The sequence below is a fragment of the Carassius gibelio genome, chromosome B20 (genome assembly GCF_023724105.1).
Source record: "Carassius gibelio isolate Cgi1373 ecotype wild population from Czech Republic chromosome B20, carGib1.2-hapl.c, whole genome shotgun sequence".
NCBI lineage: Eukaryota > Metazoa > Chordata > Actinopteri > Cypriniformes > Cyprinidae > Carassius > Carassius gibelio.
In genome coordinates this window covers 20,054,322-20,070,531 of record NC_068415.1, presented here as the reverse complement: position 1 = coordinate 20,070,531, position 16,210 = coordinate 20,054,322, and the positions used below count along the sequence as shown (strand labels likewise).

At 36.7% G+C, this 16,210-nt stretch overlaps 1 protein-coding gene across 2 annotated transcripts in view; it reads right to left on the bottom strand.

Moving 5' to 3' along the window:
• LOC127983906 (ubiquitin carboxyl-terminal hydrolase 24) overlaps positions 1 to 16,210 on the bottom strand; it is a 60,214-nt gene that overhangs the window by 30,652 nt on the left and 13,352 nt on the right. The window contains exons 2-16 of one of the 2 annotated variants that reach the window (XM_052586300.1): positions 15,464 to 15,632; positions 15,307 to 15,374; positions 15,036 to 15,179; positions 13,817 to 13,939; positions 13,425 to 13,460; positions 13,242 to 13,307; positions 9,302 to 9,367; positions 8,802 to 8,876; positions 7,852 to 8,010; positions 7,647 to 7,761; positions 5,062 to 5,165; positions 3,011 to 3,118; positions 2,830 to 2,925; positions 1,541 to 1,702; positions 820 to 915 (exon numbers count right to left, since the gene is read on the bottom strand). In XM_052586300.1, the coding sequence (XP_052442260.1) occupies positions 820 to 915; positions 1,541 to 1,702; positions 2,830 to 2,925; positions 3,011 to 3,118; positions 5,062 to 5,165; positions 7,647 to 7,761; positions 7,852 to 8,010; positions 8,802 to 8,876; positions 9,302 to 9,367; positions 13,242 to 13,307; positions 13,425 to 13,460; positions 13,817 to 13,939; positions 15,036 to 15,179; positions 15,307 to 15,374; positions 15,464 to 15,632 (1,587 nt within the window). The remainder of the gene's footprint in view (positions 1 to 819; positions 916 to 1,540; positions 1,703 to 2,829; positions 2,926 to 3,010; positions 3,119 to 5,061; positions 5,166 to 7,646; positions 7,762 to 7,851; positions 8,011 to 8,801; positions 8,877 to 9,301; positions 9,368 to 13,241; positions 13,308 to 13,424; positions 13,461 to 13,816; positions 13,940 to 15,035; positions 15,180 to 15,306; positions 15,375 to 15,463; positions 15,633 to 16,210) is intronic. The other variant, XM_052586301.1, reaches the window with a different exon arrangement.

Sequence of the window (16,210 nt, the reverse complement as noted above, 5' to 3'; positions counted from 1 at the left end):
ACCATTTTCAAGAAAAGTTTATATTTAAAGACTCTAAAAATGTCATGTGGTACAACCAAAGTAACAAAATAATAAACTTAAAGTTAAAAACAGACAACAAAAAAAAAATGTTCCAAAATTAAAACATTTACTAAATTATAAAATTAAGTTTTTGAGGGGTCGCACCACTTGACATTTTACAACCTGGACTAACATTGCCTTGTCATAAAATGGCCAAATTATCATATTTTTTGAAAGACTTCTTGAGTCATGAGGGTCTGGGGTACACTCCATGATATAATTTTTTTTAGACATTGTTTTTTGTTTTTGTTTTTCTGTATGTTGGTTGCACCATATGACGGTCTACTTTTAATAAAGCCTTTTTTCTTCATTTTGATATCAGGACCGTTGTATCTGCCTCTCAAAAATATCATACTGAATTTGAATTCAGAAAGAGGCATTTTTAAGTTATTATACGTGCAAACCGCATTATTAACTTATTTATTTTTAATGAAAGAACAGGGAGTAGAAATTAGCATCACGTCATTGACCCATCAACAACCCAGACATTGGTTAGAGTCTCTGATTTCTGAACATTTCAAATAATCCAACAAAAGATCGAAGCCAACAGTCAAAGAGTCATTCGTTTTTCCAATAGGTATTTGGTTATGAAGATCAAACCCTCAGAAGTGCCCGTTGTAAATCACACATATCTTTACAGTCCGTCCCAGTGAATCAAGTGGCAATCATCATTTTGCAAATCAAATTCGGTTTATGAGAGATTCAGGCTGAGTTATGATTGGTGAGTGTTATGAACTAAAGGGGTGGGTCTTCTCTTACTTTAGCCAATGAGCTCGGTTTCTTCTTGCCCCAGGTGCCAGTAAGAAAAGAGACCTGTGTCTCGCTGGAAGACTTTGCATCCTCCTGTATTTGCATCTAAAGACATAAACTTTCAGTATTCAGTGAGCGCCACTAAGAGTTTATGCGGCAGACGCTGCACCCAAATCACATCAGAGGCTGAAGCGCAAAGAATGAGCAAAGTGAATGGCTGTGTGCATGTATGTGTGTGTGTGTGTGTGTGAGAAAGAGATGAGGCAAGCTGAAACTAGACTGCCAAAAATATACATCTAGCGCCAGAGACAGAACAACACCTTTATACTCCCAGAACAGCTCTTAATATAGACTGCTGCACAGATTCTAGCCTGAAAAAGAGGCCAGGAAGCTCAACAAATGTGTGTCATTGTGTTGCTGAGTGAGTGTGTGTGCATATTTTGTGTTTATGGTCCATAATCTTCTGAATATGGATCTTCGGGAAGGGGCACAAAGCAGATGGAGTAGTACAGGAGATGTGTGTGAGAGTGAGGGACCCTCACTCCAATTCAGACCACCAGAAGCAAGCCAGACAGTGACTTTCCATAATGACAGAACAGAACATCAAATAATAGTGGCATCATACAAAATTAATCACATTCATGTTGGTTATTTATCTATATCCATTTATACATTACCGATGAATTGTGATAGAAGAATGTGGTTTATGGGAATTCTGATATCAGCTCACCTTCTTGATGTCCTCGATGCATTTGATGATGTAGTTCCTCTTGATGGTTTCTTTGACGGCGTATGCGTCGCTGAGGATGGCCAGGTGTTCTTCCAGCGCCTGCTGCACTAGAGTGGTAGGAAGGGTGGGGAGATGTGCCAACTCCCACAACACCTCCAACACCTGAAACCAAAGCCACAACAAACACAAGATGCTATGATTTGACATCAAAATAACTCACAAGTCCAGTGTCAATTTTTTTTATAAATCTGTCTCTCTCTTATTTGAGATTTATAGCTCACAAAAGCTGCATTTATTTGCTTAAAAATAGTCGTATTGTGCATATTATTACAATTTAAGATTATGGTATTTATTCCTGAGATGGCTTGAGTTGAGTTGAATTTTCATCATCATTACTCCAGTCTTCAGTGTCACGCGATCCTTCAGAAATCATTATTATATGCTGATTTGCTGCTCAAGAGACATTTCTACGTTTCTACGACTATTAATGTTGAAAATAATTGTGCTGGTTAATATTTTTGGAGAAAGCGTGATATGCCTTTATTCAGGAACGAAAGTGCAAAAACTGAATTTCAAATATAATTTATTCTAACAAGTTTAAAAGACTTCATTGTCACTTTTGAACAATTGAATGCATGGTTAATAAAAGTATTCATTTCTTTAAAAAAAAAACTGATCTTTTTAAAAGTATTGTAGGTGGTAGCACATAAAATCTGCTGTCAAATATAGAAAATAACTTCAATAAAGTTTAACCACACCACATTTAATTTGCACATAAAAGTAAAGGAGTATATTAAGAATTTATAATTATGCAATATAAACATAAAAATTTATTTATTTAATATTGTAATATATTACAATATTATTATATAATTAATCACTGTTCTAATATTAATAAATAAATACATTCTAAATATTATGTTGATATATTTATACCCGAGCAATGTTTGTTTCAAGATTCATATACATTTTATGTTTATATTCCTCACGCATTTATTTACACATTTTATGATTAAATGCAAATAAATGATCTCTTGAGGTTAAATTGCAATCATTTTCCCTCCATTATTCAATGACAAATATTTGACAATCATCCAATTATTTCAGAAACAAAATAAAAAAAGTCCTTACAGTGCAAACCTTCACGGGCTTCAACAGTTTGTCTGTCACATTTCAGCACTGTATCTTATTAGCAGCTAGACTGGGTCAAACCCCAACTTTCAGTTCAGTTTTAGTTGAGAGACAGAAATACACATACAGTTTCATATATACATATGAATGGCACATACCTTTCCTGTGGTAGCCTCAGAGCGAGCCTCCCTGCCGATCCGTCCAATCAGACTCAGAAGCTTCTGTCTCACGCGATCACTCTCCACCTCCCAGCTCTGAACACACACAAGGCACAGTCAGAAACAGCTCATAAAGCTGAAGGAGTCCAGACAAGAAAGAAAGACAGACAAGAGTCGAGACCTTCTGTATGAGGACGAAGAGGTGGCTGAGCTGGTCAAAGTTGAACTTGACGGCAGCAGCGGCGATGATGGCGTGGATGTTCTCTATCACAGTGGAGGACTGACCAGCCTGCACATAAAATATGATCTATGTTTTAGTTCGAAAATCGATTGCAAAATCGATCGGACCAACCAAAAAAAGTTTCGAAAATGAAAATAGGGAATTGATTTTAACCAAATACGTACACTGTTAATTTTGAAATAATTAAACAATAGAAAAATAGATGTAACAAAACTCACAAACAAGCAGAAAAAGAAAATAAAAAAATCTGAAAGAGCAATATGCGTTGCGAAAGCTAGACAGAAAATACCTGCAATTTTACGCGCCTATAAGACCCAGTGACGTCGCGAAGCGACCTCTTATGCTGCTTTCTCACCAAATGCAAATAGAGCGTCTGGCGCGAATGATTTCAATGTTAAGTCAATGTAATGACGCATTTACGCGCGTCTGGGATCTTGCGGCGGGGTAGACACGAATTCGCCTCATTCACGCATCTAGTTACAGGAGATTCTGAGTTATGAAAAGGACCATTGCAAGCTGACAGCGACCGGCTTTTGTGGTGGAAAATTGGCAGTAATATCCCCACCTTGAGTGTCCCTGGGACATCAGTGCGGTCGGAGTGCGTCTTCTCAACAGCTGGACATTTAGTGAATAAAAAAACGCTCTGCTCTGGACCCTGAAAGACTTTTTTTGAACAGTTGTTTGAAATGGATTGAATCATTATTTAAAATAATCTTGGAGATTTTTGAATTGCCTAAATCATAAATTGCAGCCGGTTTGAAGCCAGCAGTGATGTTTTTCTTTTGTTATGGCAGCCGTCCCCTATACTTCATGCCAATAAATAAAAAATATTTCTGACCTGTGTGTTTCCAGCGCTCTCTTTATGTTGGTCTGTTATTTGACGTTGAAAAAGAAAACAGTTTTTTTTTGGACATGGAAAATCAATTTTACAATCGATTCAATGATATATATATATATATACACACAGACAGTACTGTGCGAAAGTCTTAGGCCACTATCTTTTGCTGTGGTGTGTCAGTAGTAAATATCAGTTTAAATTTCCAAACATTATTTTTGCCATTAATTGTAATAATCTAGTGAGATTTGTGTTTGCACAAGGAGTCTGAGAGCAGCCAGTGCTTTACATAGAGATCTGATTTCATCATCATCCAATCTGTCTGGAATAACATGAAGAAACAGAACAAACTGAGACACACTCAATCCAGAAGAACTGTGGCAACGTCTCCAAGACACTTCAATAAACATGAAGCCATGGCTGGATAATTTAATGCAGATCTTCACAGCTTTCTCCGATCATATTTACCAGGGGTGCTGATATTTTTGGCCATGACTGTATATCATATGAGCCATATCACACGGGCAGGAACACAAATATCAGACACGTGTTGATTTTGTCCTAAATATCACCAGATTAAATGTGTTTTTTTAAGTTGGTATTGTGTTATATTTTAAAAACAATATTATGTTTTCTTGCAGAGAACACATTACCTTTAAAGCCATAGCAGAATTGTTGCGCGTCAACAAGCAACACAGCAGTTTCATTTCTGAATGAATCTGCATTTTGAATAAATCATGTGAATCAATGATTCAAAGACCCATTCATAAAATGAACCGTTTACTCAGTTCCTGAATGAATCAGCCCTTTGAACAAATCATAAAGGCATTTACCACCCCCTGCTGGTAGATTTAGTTACTTATTTAGAGCATAATTTAATTAAAATAAATAAATAAAAACATTAAAGCGATCATTCACCCAAAATACCATCATCATTTGCTACTTTAAATAATCTTTTGGGGCTATTTCCACAGTCAAATTTATATTGCAATTAATTCGATTAATTAATCAAAACATCATATAATCAATTAGATTAAAAATGTTAATCGACTGCCAGCCCTAATAAATATACTGCGCAGTATATTTCTAGAAACAATTTCAGAAATTCATGTAGTTTTGAAGCACTGATTTGAAGGTCTTTAAAGAAACAGCTCACCTGTATTTTCCATATTTTGGAGAGTTCATCCAATGATAGTTTACTGCCCAAAAGCTCAATGATTCCCTTTATTCTGTCACAGTACTGGGCCTGGTCAATGTTTCCTACATCACAGAGAGAGAGAGAGACAGAAAAAATGTTTTATTTATTTATTTATTATTTTATTTTTTAATAAAAACCGGTTAGATTTAAATTTAAGGTGTCCTTGTTACAGTGTAATTCTACGTTTAAATTCTACATTTAATTTACTCAGTAATATTACTGAGTTACTTGCATATAATTATGCATAATTTAACATTAAGATCATGTAACGTGTAACAAGGACACATTAAAACAAAGTGTTACCTAAAACCATTATTCTCATACAGCACTGGATTGCAATAAAAAAATAATCCTAAAATAAGAGACAAGCTCCATTATAAACTCACTGATGTAAAGACGTCAGTTTTCCATATCTTGTCATCTAATTTACTAACATTTTAAATCACAGACATTGAATTTCCTTTATTACCCTCAACTTTACAATTGATACTTTTATAAACCAAAAGTTTTTGCCTGACTTATTTTTTTTAATCTGTAAAATCACAGCAACCCAATACTAAGGCACCCTCGAAAAAAATCCTTGTGAACATTAAATACATCAAACATGGTTTCTTTCATTGCACAAAACAGAACAAAGTCCACTGAGAAAAATAAGAGCGAGAGAGCTCTTGAGATTGAAAGGCAAAGCTAGCAAAAAAAGGCAAAATGAAACCTAAAAGTAAAACACAAAGAAAGCGAAAGGAAGAGTGCAAAGAGAAAGTAAACCAAACTAAGGCTTAAAAGTAAAAGAGAGGAGAAAAAGAGAAAGTGAAGGAGGGAAAAGAGAAAGTGTCAAGAGAAATGCAAACAGAACAAAGAGAGAAGAGAATGAGGCGGTGTCGAATAAAGACAACTGAATAAAGAGATGACACAAATGAGTGGGTGAGGTGAAAAGGCTCAGGCACAAAGCAACAGTTTGAGATTCTGCCATATGAACACTTTAATAACACACAGATGATTCGCTCAATGTGAAAGTGTGAGCGTCCAATCACAAGACACGTTTATGTACTGCCTTTGGTTTCCAATCCAAAAATATTATTAGATTTGTCATAGTTTTTGTCATTTAAACTGGCTTTTATTTAGTCATCATCTGTTTTTCGTCTGTGAAAAACGTTTGTGGATGAAAGTTGCGACAAACAATATTTGTTCATATAATTAACATTGATTCTAAGCATGCGTTGTTCTTGTTTTGTTGACTGCTGCTATAAACGCTCAAGTGCACAGTTTTGAATGCTAAATTATAGGGCTAGGGCTGAGTGATAAGTTATTATTATCATGATAAAAAAATCATATCAGTCAATATTGATAATAATAAATTATTTATTTCAAGTTTAAAGGCAGATATTGTTCCTAAGAGATATTTGAAGGAACCAGACTGTTAATTGAGCCTTTAAATTACTTTTTACAGTAAGAACGTGACAAACACTTCATGCTTTTGAATTCTTTGACATTTTTTCAGACATATTTTTAAACAAAAATATCTCAATAGAAAAGCAGATTTCTAAGCTTCAGCATGTTCTAACATTGCAGGCAGCAATAATAATAATATAACTTTTTTGGTCTCTTAGAAAAAAGCACATTTGACAGTAGCTTGATTTAACAGTATTAGTATAGCGTTATTTCCGTGTCAAATGTCAAGAGCGCATTTTTGTAGCGCGAAAGTACCGCACATGGAACACGTGGAATAAGTTCACTGAAGTTCAATCAAGATGAGCCGAGATGGATCTGCTGAATCGATGATCTCAGGTAACCAGTTTTATTTGTTTTGATTTTAAATATGTCAAATGTATCGTCTTGATTGAACTTCAGTGAACTTATTCCATGTGTTCCATGTGCGGTTCAATATCAACCAATAAGATTCCATGTACGATGTCGCGTTTTCATTGGTCAGTCGTTGAAGCCCATTTCTGATTGGTTGTTGCCGTATTGACAGCGTTTATGCCAAGAGCAAAGAGAAAGAAATCGAAGAGAAGATTACTTGGCCATGCGCGAACGCACGGGACATCTAAGCACATACACACTTACTTTAAGCGAAGAGGAGAGATTCGCAATTGCACTGAACACATTTTAAGTGCAGGCATACTCTCTAAACGAGCCCAGAGAAAATTCTTACAAGAGCAACGTGTATCTCAGAGAGCGCACCCAGTTCCCATGCGCGCTCCGCACATTATATTCCACGCTAGAGGAGAGAGATTCGCGCTCCGCACATTATATTCCACGCTGGAGGAGAGAGATTTGTGCTTATATTTAATGTACTTTCGCGCTACAAATGCGCTCTCGACATTTGACAGGGAAATAACGCCATACATTAGTAGCTTGAGTTAGGGTGCAGAAGTACATTTATTTTCATGATCAAAAACAGCAAAAAATTCTGTGTTTTGTATTATTTCCCACGTATGGCCTGTTGGTAAACCTATATGAAAGCAGATGTTCTAACAGGTCTAATATGAGTTTGATATTAAATTGAATGTTTATACGTTAAACTGAATCAGAGCCTGTCTTACCTTCCAAAGCTATTGACAGTACTGAGTTTTCTACAAGCCAGTCCAGGAGTCGGTCTGTGTCAATGGCATTCTTCACAGTCTTGGAAACTGTGCTTTCCTCAATGAGTTTCGTGACCTATCAGAGCACAAAGCCATCAACATGAGGGAAGAACTCAGGCGTGAACTTTAAGCTCCAGAGCACTAACATGTGGAAAAGAATTTGAACCTCTTTGAGGGAGTTCATCTTGGCACTGAAGTGGGGCGTCTTGAGCATTCGAAGAAGGATGTCCAGCCGAAGGTCATCCACCACGTTCACCAGCTCCCGCTGGAAACGCATGCACAGAAGCTTAATGGCCGACAAGAGCTCTGGAATACTCACCAAACGCTTTTGAGAGAAAGAGACATACATAAAAACAACAAGGGTGAGTTAAAGTCTCTCAAACATTACCAAAATTTAAAACAGAATGACATTTTAATCATTTAAAACATGGTACTCAATCCAGATGAAAAATGCATAATCAATGCACATTAACAACCCTACATTTTGTAATTCATTTTCACTCTGAGGATTATGTAATTTTTTGTTTCTCTCTGAAAAAAACTTTTTTTTTATGAGGGTACAAAATGGTTTGTGTGCGAAAAAAAAATCTTATAAAACAGGTTTGCTATTTTATATTAAAACTTTATATTGAAAGTGAAAGTGAAGTGACATTCAGCCAAGTATGGTGACCCATACTAAGAATTTGTGCTCTGCATTTAACCCATCCGAAATGCACACACACAGAGCAGTGAACACACACACACACACACACACACTGTGAGCACACACCCGGAGCAGTGGGCAGCCATTTATGCTGCGGCACCCGGGGAGCAGTTGGGGGTTCGATGCCTTGCTCAAGGGCACCTAAGTCGTGGTATTGAAGGTGAGAACTGTACATGCACTCCCCCCACCCACAATTCCGTCCGGCCCGAGACTAGAACCCACAACCCTTCGATTGGGAGTCCAACCCTCTAACCATTAGGCCACGACTTCCCCACATTATATTTTAATGTGTATTTATATTTCCATTAAATATATGTCAACATTTACACTAAATACAAAATTCAGCTCTAAAGTTATGAAACTTTAACACTACCTCACTAAAATGAAAGACGGAATGCATGCAGGTGCCTTACCTTGTCTTTCAGGTCTTTCTCCTCCAGGTTCTGCACATATGTTATCATCTTATGGATGACTGGGTCCAGCATGGGCTACAAAATACAACAAAACCAACCAGTTCAAGCTGAAGCTCACATTGCAGAATGCCCTTGAAATTTCTCTAGTGACTATTGTTCAAAAACACATTGATTCAAATGCATTTTTTTATGAGTCAATATCACATATCAAAGCTATGTCATTTACCTTTTAAATCTGATTATATAAACCAAATATCTAAGGTTCAACTACATGTAACAGGAAAGCATTAAATTAAATGTCAGCTGGTCGTATATATATATATATTATTTTTTTTTAAGCTTATATAAATTTGACTAGTTCATCTAGACAAAAATTAATACAAAATGATAAACTTGTCAACATAATTAGCGACTAGACTACATAACTTCCAACCAATCAGAATCAAGTATTCCATCCAGGGTAAACAAAAGGTGAACAGAAGGACTGCGGAAACACTCACCTGCACCAGGCTTGAGTTGAGGTATTCTGCACATACACCGAGCGGCTGAACCAGAGCTGATATACACTGAGGAAACACACATATACACACAAAAACAAATATATAACATTTTTCCCAGCTAAAAACAAAATGTTTCTCTAAGCTGGATACATGAAACATCAACAAAGTGTAAGCAAACTCTTAAAGGAACACTCCACTATTTTTGAAAATGGCTAATTTTCCAACTCCCCTAGAGTTAAACAGCTGAGTTTCACCATTTTCAAATCCATTCAGCCGATCTCCTGAAAATAGTTCCCAGCTAACTTCCAACGGTAGCCTATTTTCAGGCACTGCGTAATATTATTGCGCCTGCTGCAGCCATGGTACGGCAGCAAAGTTCCTTGATTATTACGACAGAATGACAGTATAGTTCCTAGCCATATAAGCCAAGAAAATCGCAACTTTTCATTTTCTGTCGGTCTTAGTACTGTGCACTGTGCTATGTCCGAACTGATTGCACTATATTTTCACTGGTTTTTTTTATATATAAAATCAATTTCTAACTGTTTTTAAATTGATTTTAAGTAAACGTTTTAATCATTTTAAAAGTTTTTAAATTGCTTGTTTTATTTTTTGTTATTTTTCTTCATGATTATTTTACTTTCTTTGGCGTAAAGCACTTTGAATTACCATTGTGTACGAAATGTGTGAAAATAAACTTGCCTTGCCTAGTACACGATGTAACTACAGAAAAGTTTTACATAGAAAAATATATAAACTCTTTGGTCAGTTTTGAGCGAGATGCTAACGGTCTGATTCAGATTCAATGATCTTTGCTAATATAAGTTAAAAGTGCTACCGCCAAACCTGGAGATCAGCTGAATGGATTTAAAACCGGTAAAACTGAACCGAAAATTAACATTCTGTCATCATTACTCACCATCATGTGGCTTCAAACCTGTATGACTAACTTCCGGGAGTGGGTCAACTGCCATTGTATGGAAGAGAGCCATGAGAAAATTCTTTAAATATTCAGCATACAGGTTTGGAGAGACATAGGCTCAGAACATGAGCAAATGATGACAGATTTTTCATTTTAAGGGAAACAGTTCCTTTAATGGCGCCACAGAGATACCCGATTAAAGAGTGAAAAACAAAATCAGGGATTTTTATACAACATTTACACAACATCTCTCAACTGGCATACATCTCTTTAGAGATATACGCCAGCACTGATGAATCACTCCTCTGTTCAGCATCAAATGACTTCTCATCCACTGGAGAGAGTGAATGAATTAGTCCAGTCAGTGGAGCAGAGGAGACAGCATCCATCTCTTGTTTTCTCGCTTTAATTGACTCACTACAAATTAAATTGCTACTGTAGCAGGGAATCCCTTTATGTTTGAGATTGAAACATAGCTGGCGATGAACCAGCAGAGTTTCCTTTACGTGGCCACAGCAGGTTGTATGTGTCCCTGAAAAGAATTCCTCCCCCTACGCTCGCCTCCAACTTCCTGTTCCTGTGTTAAGGCCATTAATATGCAAATCCTAAATCAAAGCATCTTTTCCCTGTCGCCAGCTCTGTCTCTCAGCCCTGGCACCCAGATCATACTAATGCCCACCTTCAAAAGACAAGTGGGCAGAACCGAAAACAAGGCAGCTTCACAGCTCCAAGACAAGGGGGAGCATTTACACACTCGTAAAGAAGGAGCGGACACCTCATCTGCTAAAAATAATGAAGCCGTCAAACATTCGAAGAATCTGTCTTTTCGTTTTCGTGTTTTTTTTTGACACTTTTGAGTTAGAGATAAAAAAAAATGTTTTTTGGTTTTCTTAGGGTGTACTCACACTAGCCAGTTTGAACCGTGCCCGAGTGCGTTTGACCATCAAAGCGCGGTTTGTTTGACTAGTGTGAGTGCTCCGAACCGTGCCCGGGCGTGGCTCGATTAGCCGGCCCTGGCCCGCTTGGAAGAGGTGGGCCAGGGCACGGTTCAGTTGGACTCGGGCACGGTTCGCATGCAGTGTGAGCGCTAACCGTGCCGGAGCACGGAAAAGGACGCGTTGCGTCACGGTTTTGCGACGCTTCAAAACCAACATGGCAGGGAAAGGGTCGCTTTGGTCTACGGTAGAGGTGCAAAATGCATAAAAACTAAAAACTGCAAAGTCCTTGCTGCACTTCAGCTGATACCTTGCAAACACCCTCATACGAGCAGCATGATTACGTGAAAATTTTCGCGCCACTAAGGCGACACATCTGTTTAACAACAGGCTGTGAGAGGGCTGTGGACCAAACGACACAAATTATCCACAAAGAAAACAGAGCGATGGACTCCATTGTGTTCAGAGAGCACCGCTCTTCCTGTTTATCCCGAAACCGTTGCACCATAATGACGTAAGCGTGCTCCGGCACGAATGCTGAAACCCTATATGTGAGTGCAGGCCAGAGGGGGAGTGGGGAGGGGGGACAATCGTACTCGGGCCCGGTTCACGGCAACCGTGCCTAGTGTGAGTACACCCTTAAACAACACTGATGGTAAACAACTTTAAACAAACAAACAAACAAACAAAAAAGTCTAGGCAAAATAAACAAACAAAGAAACAACAACAAATTAAAAAAAATTAAAAAAACAAAATCTAAGCAAATCAAACAAACAAAAAAACTAAAAACTCACCAAAACAAAAACCAACCACAAAACCAAACAAAAACATGACGACAGACAAATGTTTGACAAAAAAAAAATATAATAAAGAAAAATAATAAAAATTTGTTTTTAATTAGCATTAACTAATTTCTATTTAAAAAAATAAAAATAAAATAAATTAAAGGATTTTTACGAGATTATATAGATGAAAAAATACCTAGATTAATCTAGATCAATTTGTTTATCTAATTAATTGACTGACTCACAATCAACTTCGGTTGTTTGACAACTTATTGATCTATCCATCCGTCTGACGCTATAAAACAGTAGCTGGTGTTTGAGAGCTATGGTAGGTTTTTTTGCTTTTATCCCACTAATTAAATTTTTTATATTTTTTCAGACAACCACATTGCATCAAAGGGCTTGATGATAAATAGCGTTTAAAAGCAATTCTGTTAGTGCATATCTGAATAACAGGCCTGAATGCTCTTTTGTTTTTCCAGCCATATGAATCTCATGTTCTCTCTCATCCCCCTGCTCTCGTCTCTTTCTCACTGTCTGCTGTGAGTAGGATGCTCTTTAGCACACATGCTATAATAGAATCTGCCCTCGTTCAACTCGCTCTCAGCATCTCACACACACTTCCTCTCTTCATCCAGACACCACTACTTTACTCTCTCGCTCTGATGGATTATCCATGAATTATCCATTAATTTCTCTGCAATTCCATTACTGTGCTTACAGGTCTCTCAACCCAAAGATAGCCTGTCCTGCTCGTATCTTGTAGCCTGCAACGAGTGTGCAACCAACCAACATCTCTTTTGCACTTAAGTTGTGGTAAAAGGTTATTATTTTGCATTTTTATTGTATTTTTTTTTACATTTGAAAACCTTTTCTACCCCTCAAAGTTTCCTTTTTCTTTACAATTACGTTTTAGTCCAATCCATTAGTTTGTTAAGAAATCATTTGAGAAAATAACAGAACATTGGCAGAGCTTAGATTTACATCTGCAATAAACAAGCCGCATCTGTGTTTACACAGAAATCACAATTACGGGAAACAACGTTTTAGCTCAGTCATTAATGCCACTTGATTCTGAACTGAATATAATTCTGTCGCATTCATTGCAAATTGTAAAATGAAGTCACTCCACAAGGGATGCACCAAAATTTGGCCTGACACAGATAAGCCAACAATTAGAATTATTATAATAATATCAACAGTAACTCTCCCATTTTATTGGCCATGAGCATATGCCATAAATAAAAATAACAATTCTACAGTACATCAGTAACATTCAAAGACGTCCACATTCTTACCCCAATCTCTATCTCTTCCTGGTGGAGCTTGCACTGAATTGCTGTGAAGCCGCCCATCTCTCCAAACTGCAGATATAATCCAGAGACATATTCAGAGTCATCGAACACCACATACATTTATCTAATAAAAGAATACAATAAAACACAATTCCTTCTATCAGTGTGTGTTACTTAAGTTCTTACCCGATTCACTAGGTCCACCAACCAGCCGTGAGGTTCCTGGTCCAATCAGAACACAGAACATAAATTTCATGCAATGTAGAATTTTTTTATTTTATGCAACTTGTTTCTTTGAATTTGAACATGAATGAGTCCTTATTTCTGTGCAGTTAAAGGGGTCACATGACGATTCTAAAAATTATTTACAATTATTACATTATTTGATTTAATGCAATGTGTTAACATGGTTTAAGGTTCAAAAAACACATTATTGTCACTATTACATACAAAGCGGGTGGTAACGCTGTACTACTATTTTGCTGAAAACAAGAGTGCTGGAATCTACGAAACCAGTTTTTCTGAGAGTGAGGAATGTCAAGTCAACTGTCGCACCCACACACGTGTATTTGCAGTACCTTCTGGTAGTTGGAGCTGGGAGAAACAGCGAACATGTTGTCCTCTCCAAACACTTCTGCCCAGTTCCTCTGACAGGCCTTCATACGATTCTTAAAGTGATACTCGTTATCAGGGTTAAAAGCCTGTCAATCAAAAAGTACAGGGAAACAGGTTTAGCCCAAGATGGCCTGATATAGTCCATATTCGCAATATATTTGCAATGAATATGTTGGTGATGTAAAATTGCAGAACTCTCGAAAGGTTGATAGTTCAGCCATGCTGTTCCAAATAGTTCCTGTATAGTTTCTGTCTTCTGTTAAACACAAAAGAACATATTTCATAGAATGTTTTGCAACCTAATAGTTGTTGGTCCCTGTTGACTTGTATAGTATGTTTTCCCCTCCATACTATGGAAGTCAATGCCTACCGGCAACTGTTTGTTTCCCGACACTTTTCAAAATATCTTTTTTTTGTTAACAGTATTCAGAAGAATGAAACTCATACAGGTTTGGAACAACTTAAGGGTGAGTAAATGATGACAGAATTTGTAGGTGAACTAGGTGAACTTTAAATGTGTTTTTTAAATTGTATCAATAAAGTATATATATATATATATATATATATATATATATATATATATATATATATATATATATATATATATATATATATATATATATATATATATATACACACACACACACAGGTAAATATTATACAACATTTATGTATTATGTATGTATTGTATTAAATATTAATGTCATTTATGCATTTATTATTTTATGAAAAAATTTACTTGTTTTATATAAATTGAATGAAACATTTAACTGAAAAAAAAATCATTAAATATAGTTATTTGGTGAAAATTTTGTGACATTTATTTGTACTAAATTAATTTATCTACAATCATCTTAGATACTTTTTCTTTTTTTTTTTTTACAACATCTATAATTTTTTTAACTTCATGTTGTCTCTGTGTATTTTACTTCTCATATTAAAGTTTATAACTTTACGTGGCCACAATAGCTGTTTGCTTAAAATGTTAATTTGCTAAAAATGTTAATTTCTGGTAAAAAAAAAAAAATGTAAATGTTAATATTATGTAGACCTAGATAGAAGGGCAATATTATAAAAAAATATATATAATTTTGTTGTTGTTGTTTTATCATCCATTTTTAGTATGGCGTTTTGTAGTTGCCAACCACAAGTACTAATGTAATAGCAAAAGGGCATGCGTACCATAGTGAGAACTCCCATAAGGCCAATGGGTATCGGATCCTGTTTGACTCTCTCTGCGACCAGATCCACCAGCAGCATCAGCATGTTGTAGATGCCCTCATGAATCTCTGTTCCCCACTTGTGCACCGCACTGGACATCAGCAACTACAACACCATTTAACACCCAAGTTATTAAACATAACACATCTAGCCGTTTCTAACAATTTATTACAAACACCTGATAGCGTGCATGCGTTTACATGCCTGCTTATTCAAACACACACACACAAACCTTTTTGAAGGCTTCAGGCATGCAGCGGTCAATGAACCTCTTACAGTTCTCATCTGCATCAGCCAGGCCTACAGGGAAGAAAATCCATTTCAGATGTGACGTTTCCTTCTAGACTACACACATTAAATGATGTACATAAAAAACCATCAGAACTCACCCAGTCTGGCCAGGCAGGTGGAGGCGACGAGGCACTTGCCGAGTGATTCCTCTCTCTTGTATGGGATGGACCAGTGATCAGTGAACACTCTGCTCTCCAGCTCATACAGATTAGTGGTGGGAAACTCTATACTGTTCCCAGAACAGTTCCCGTTCTCATCATTAGTCCTCTATAAGAAACAGAAAAAGATATATGCGTCACAACATGAACATTTGCAATTACTCTTATTTTTTCATTCGGTACAGGCTTTCAAAGCAGTTCCATCAGGACCAGGGTCTCTAAGTTCAGCAAGGCTGCATTCATTATTTATGAGCAAAAATATAGTGTAAAAAACACGCATATGGGAAACAAAAGTGGAAACACTTCAGGAGGGTCAAAATTCTTCATCAGATCATGAATTCTACAGGATTTCCGGGAGACATGCGTGTCATGTTCTTTAACTTTCCACCTGGAAACAAAGATATAATGGCGCCAAACCCCCTGACAAAAGAAGTTTGTTTACAACTGTGACTACAAGCGCTTATAAGAATCATCTAAACGCTGGATTTTCAAAAGAATGTTAAATATTTAAAGTCTGTGGCATAGAATCTATAAAATACGTCTCAGAGTTTTACACACCGGTCTGTTATTGTGGCAACATCTCCTCACCCTGAAACATAACGCTGAACGAAACAAACTGTGATTGGTCGTTTGACATGTTGGTCAAGTGAACATACCTTGAATCAATGAAAGCTAAAATGAATTCCA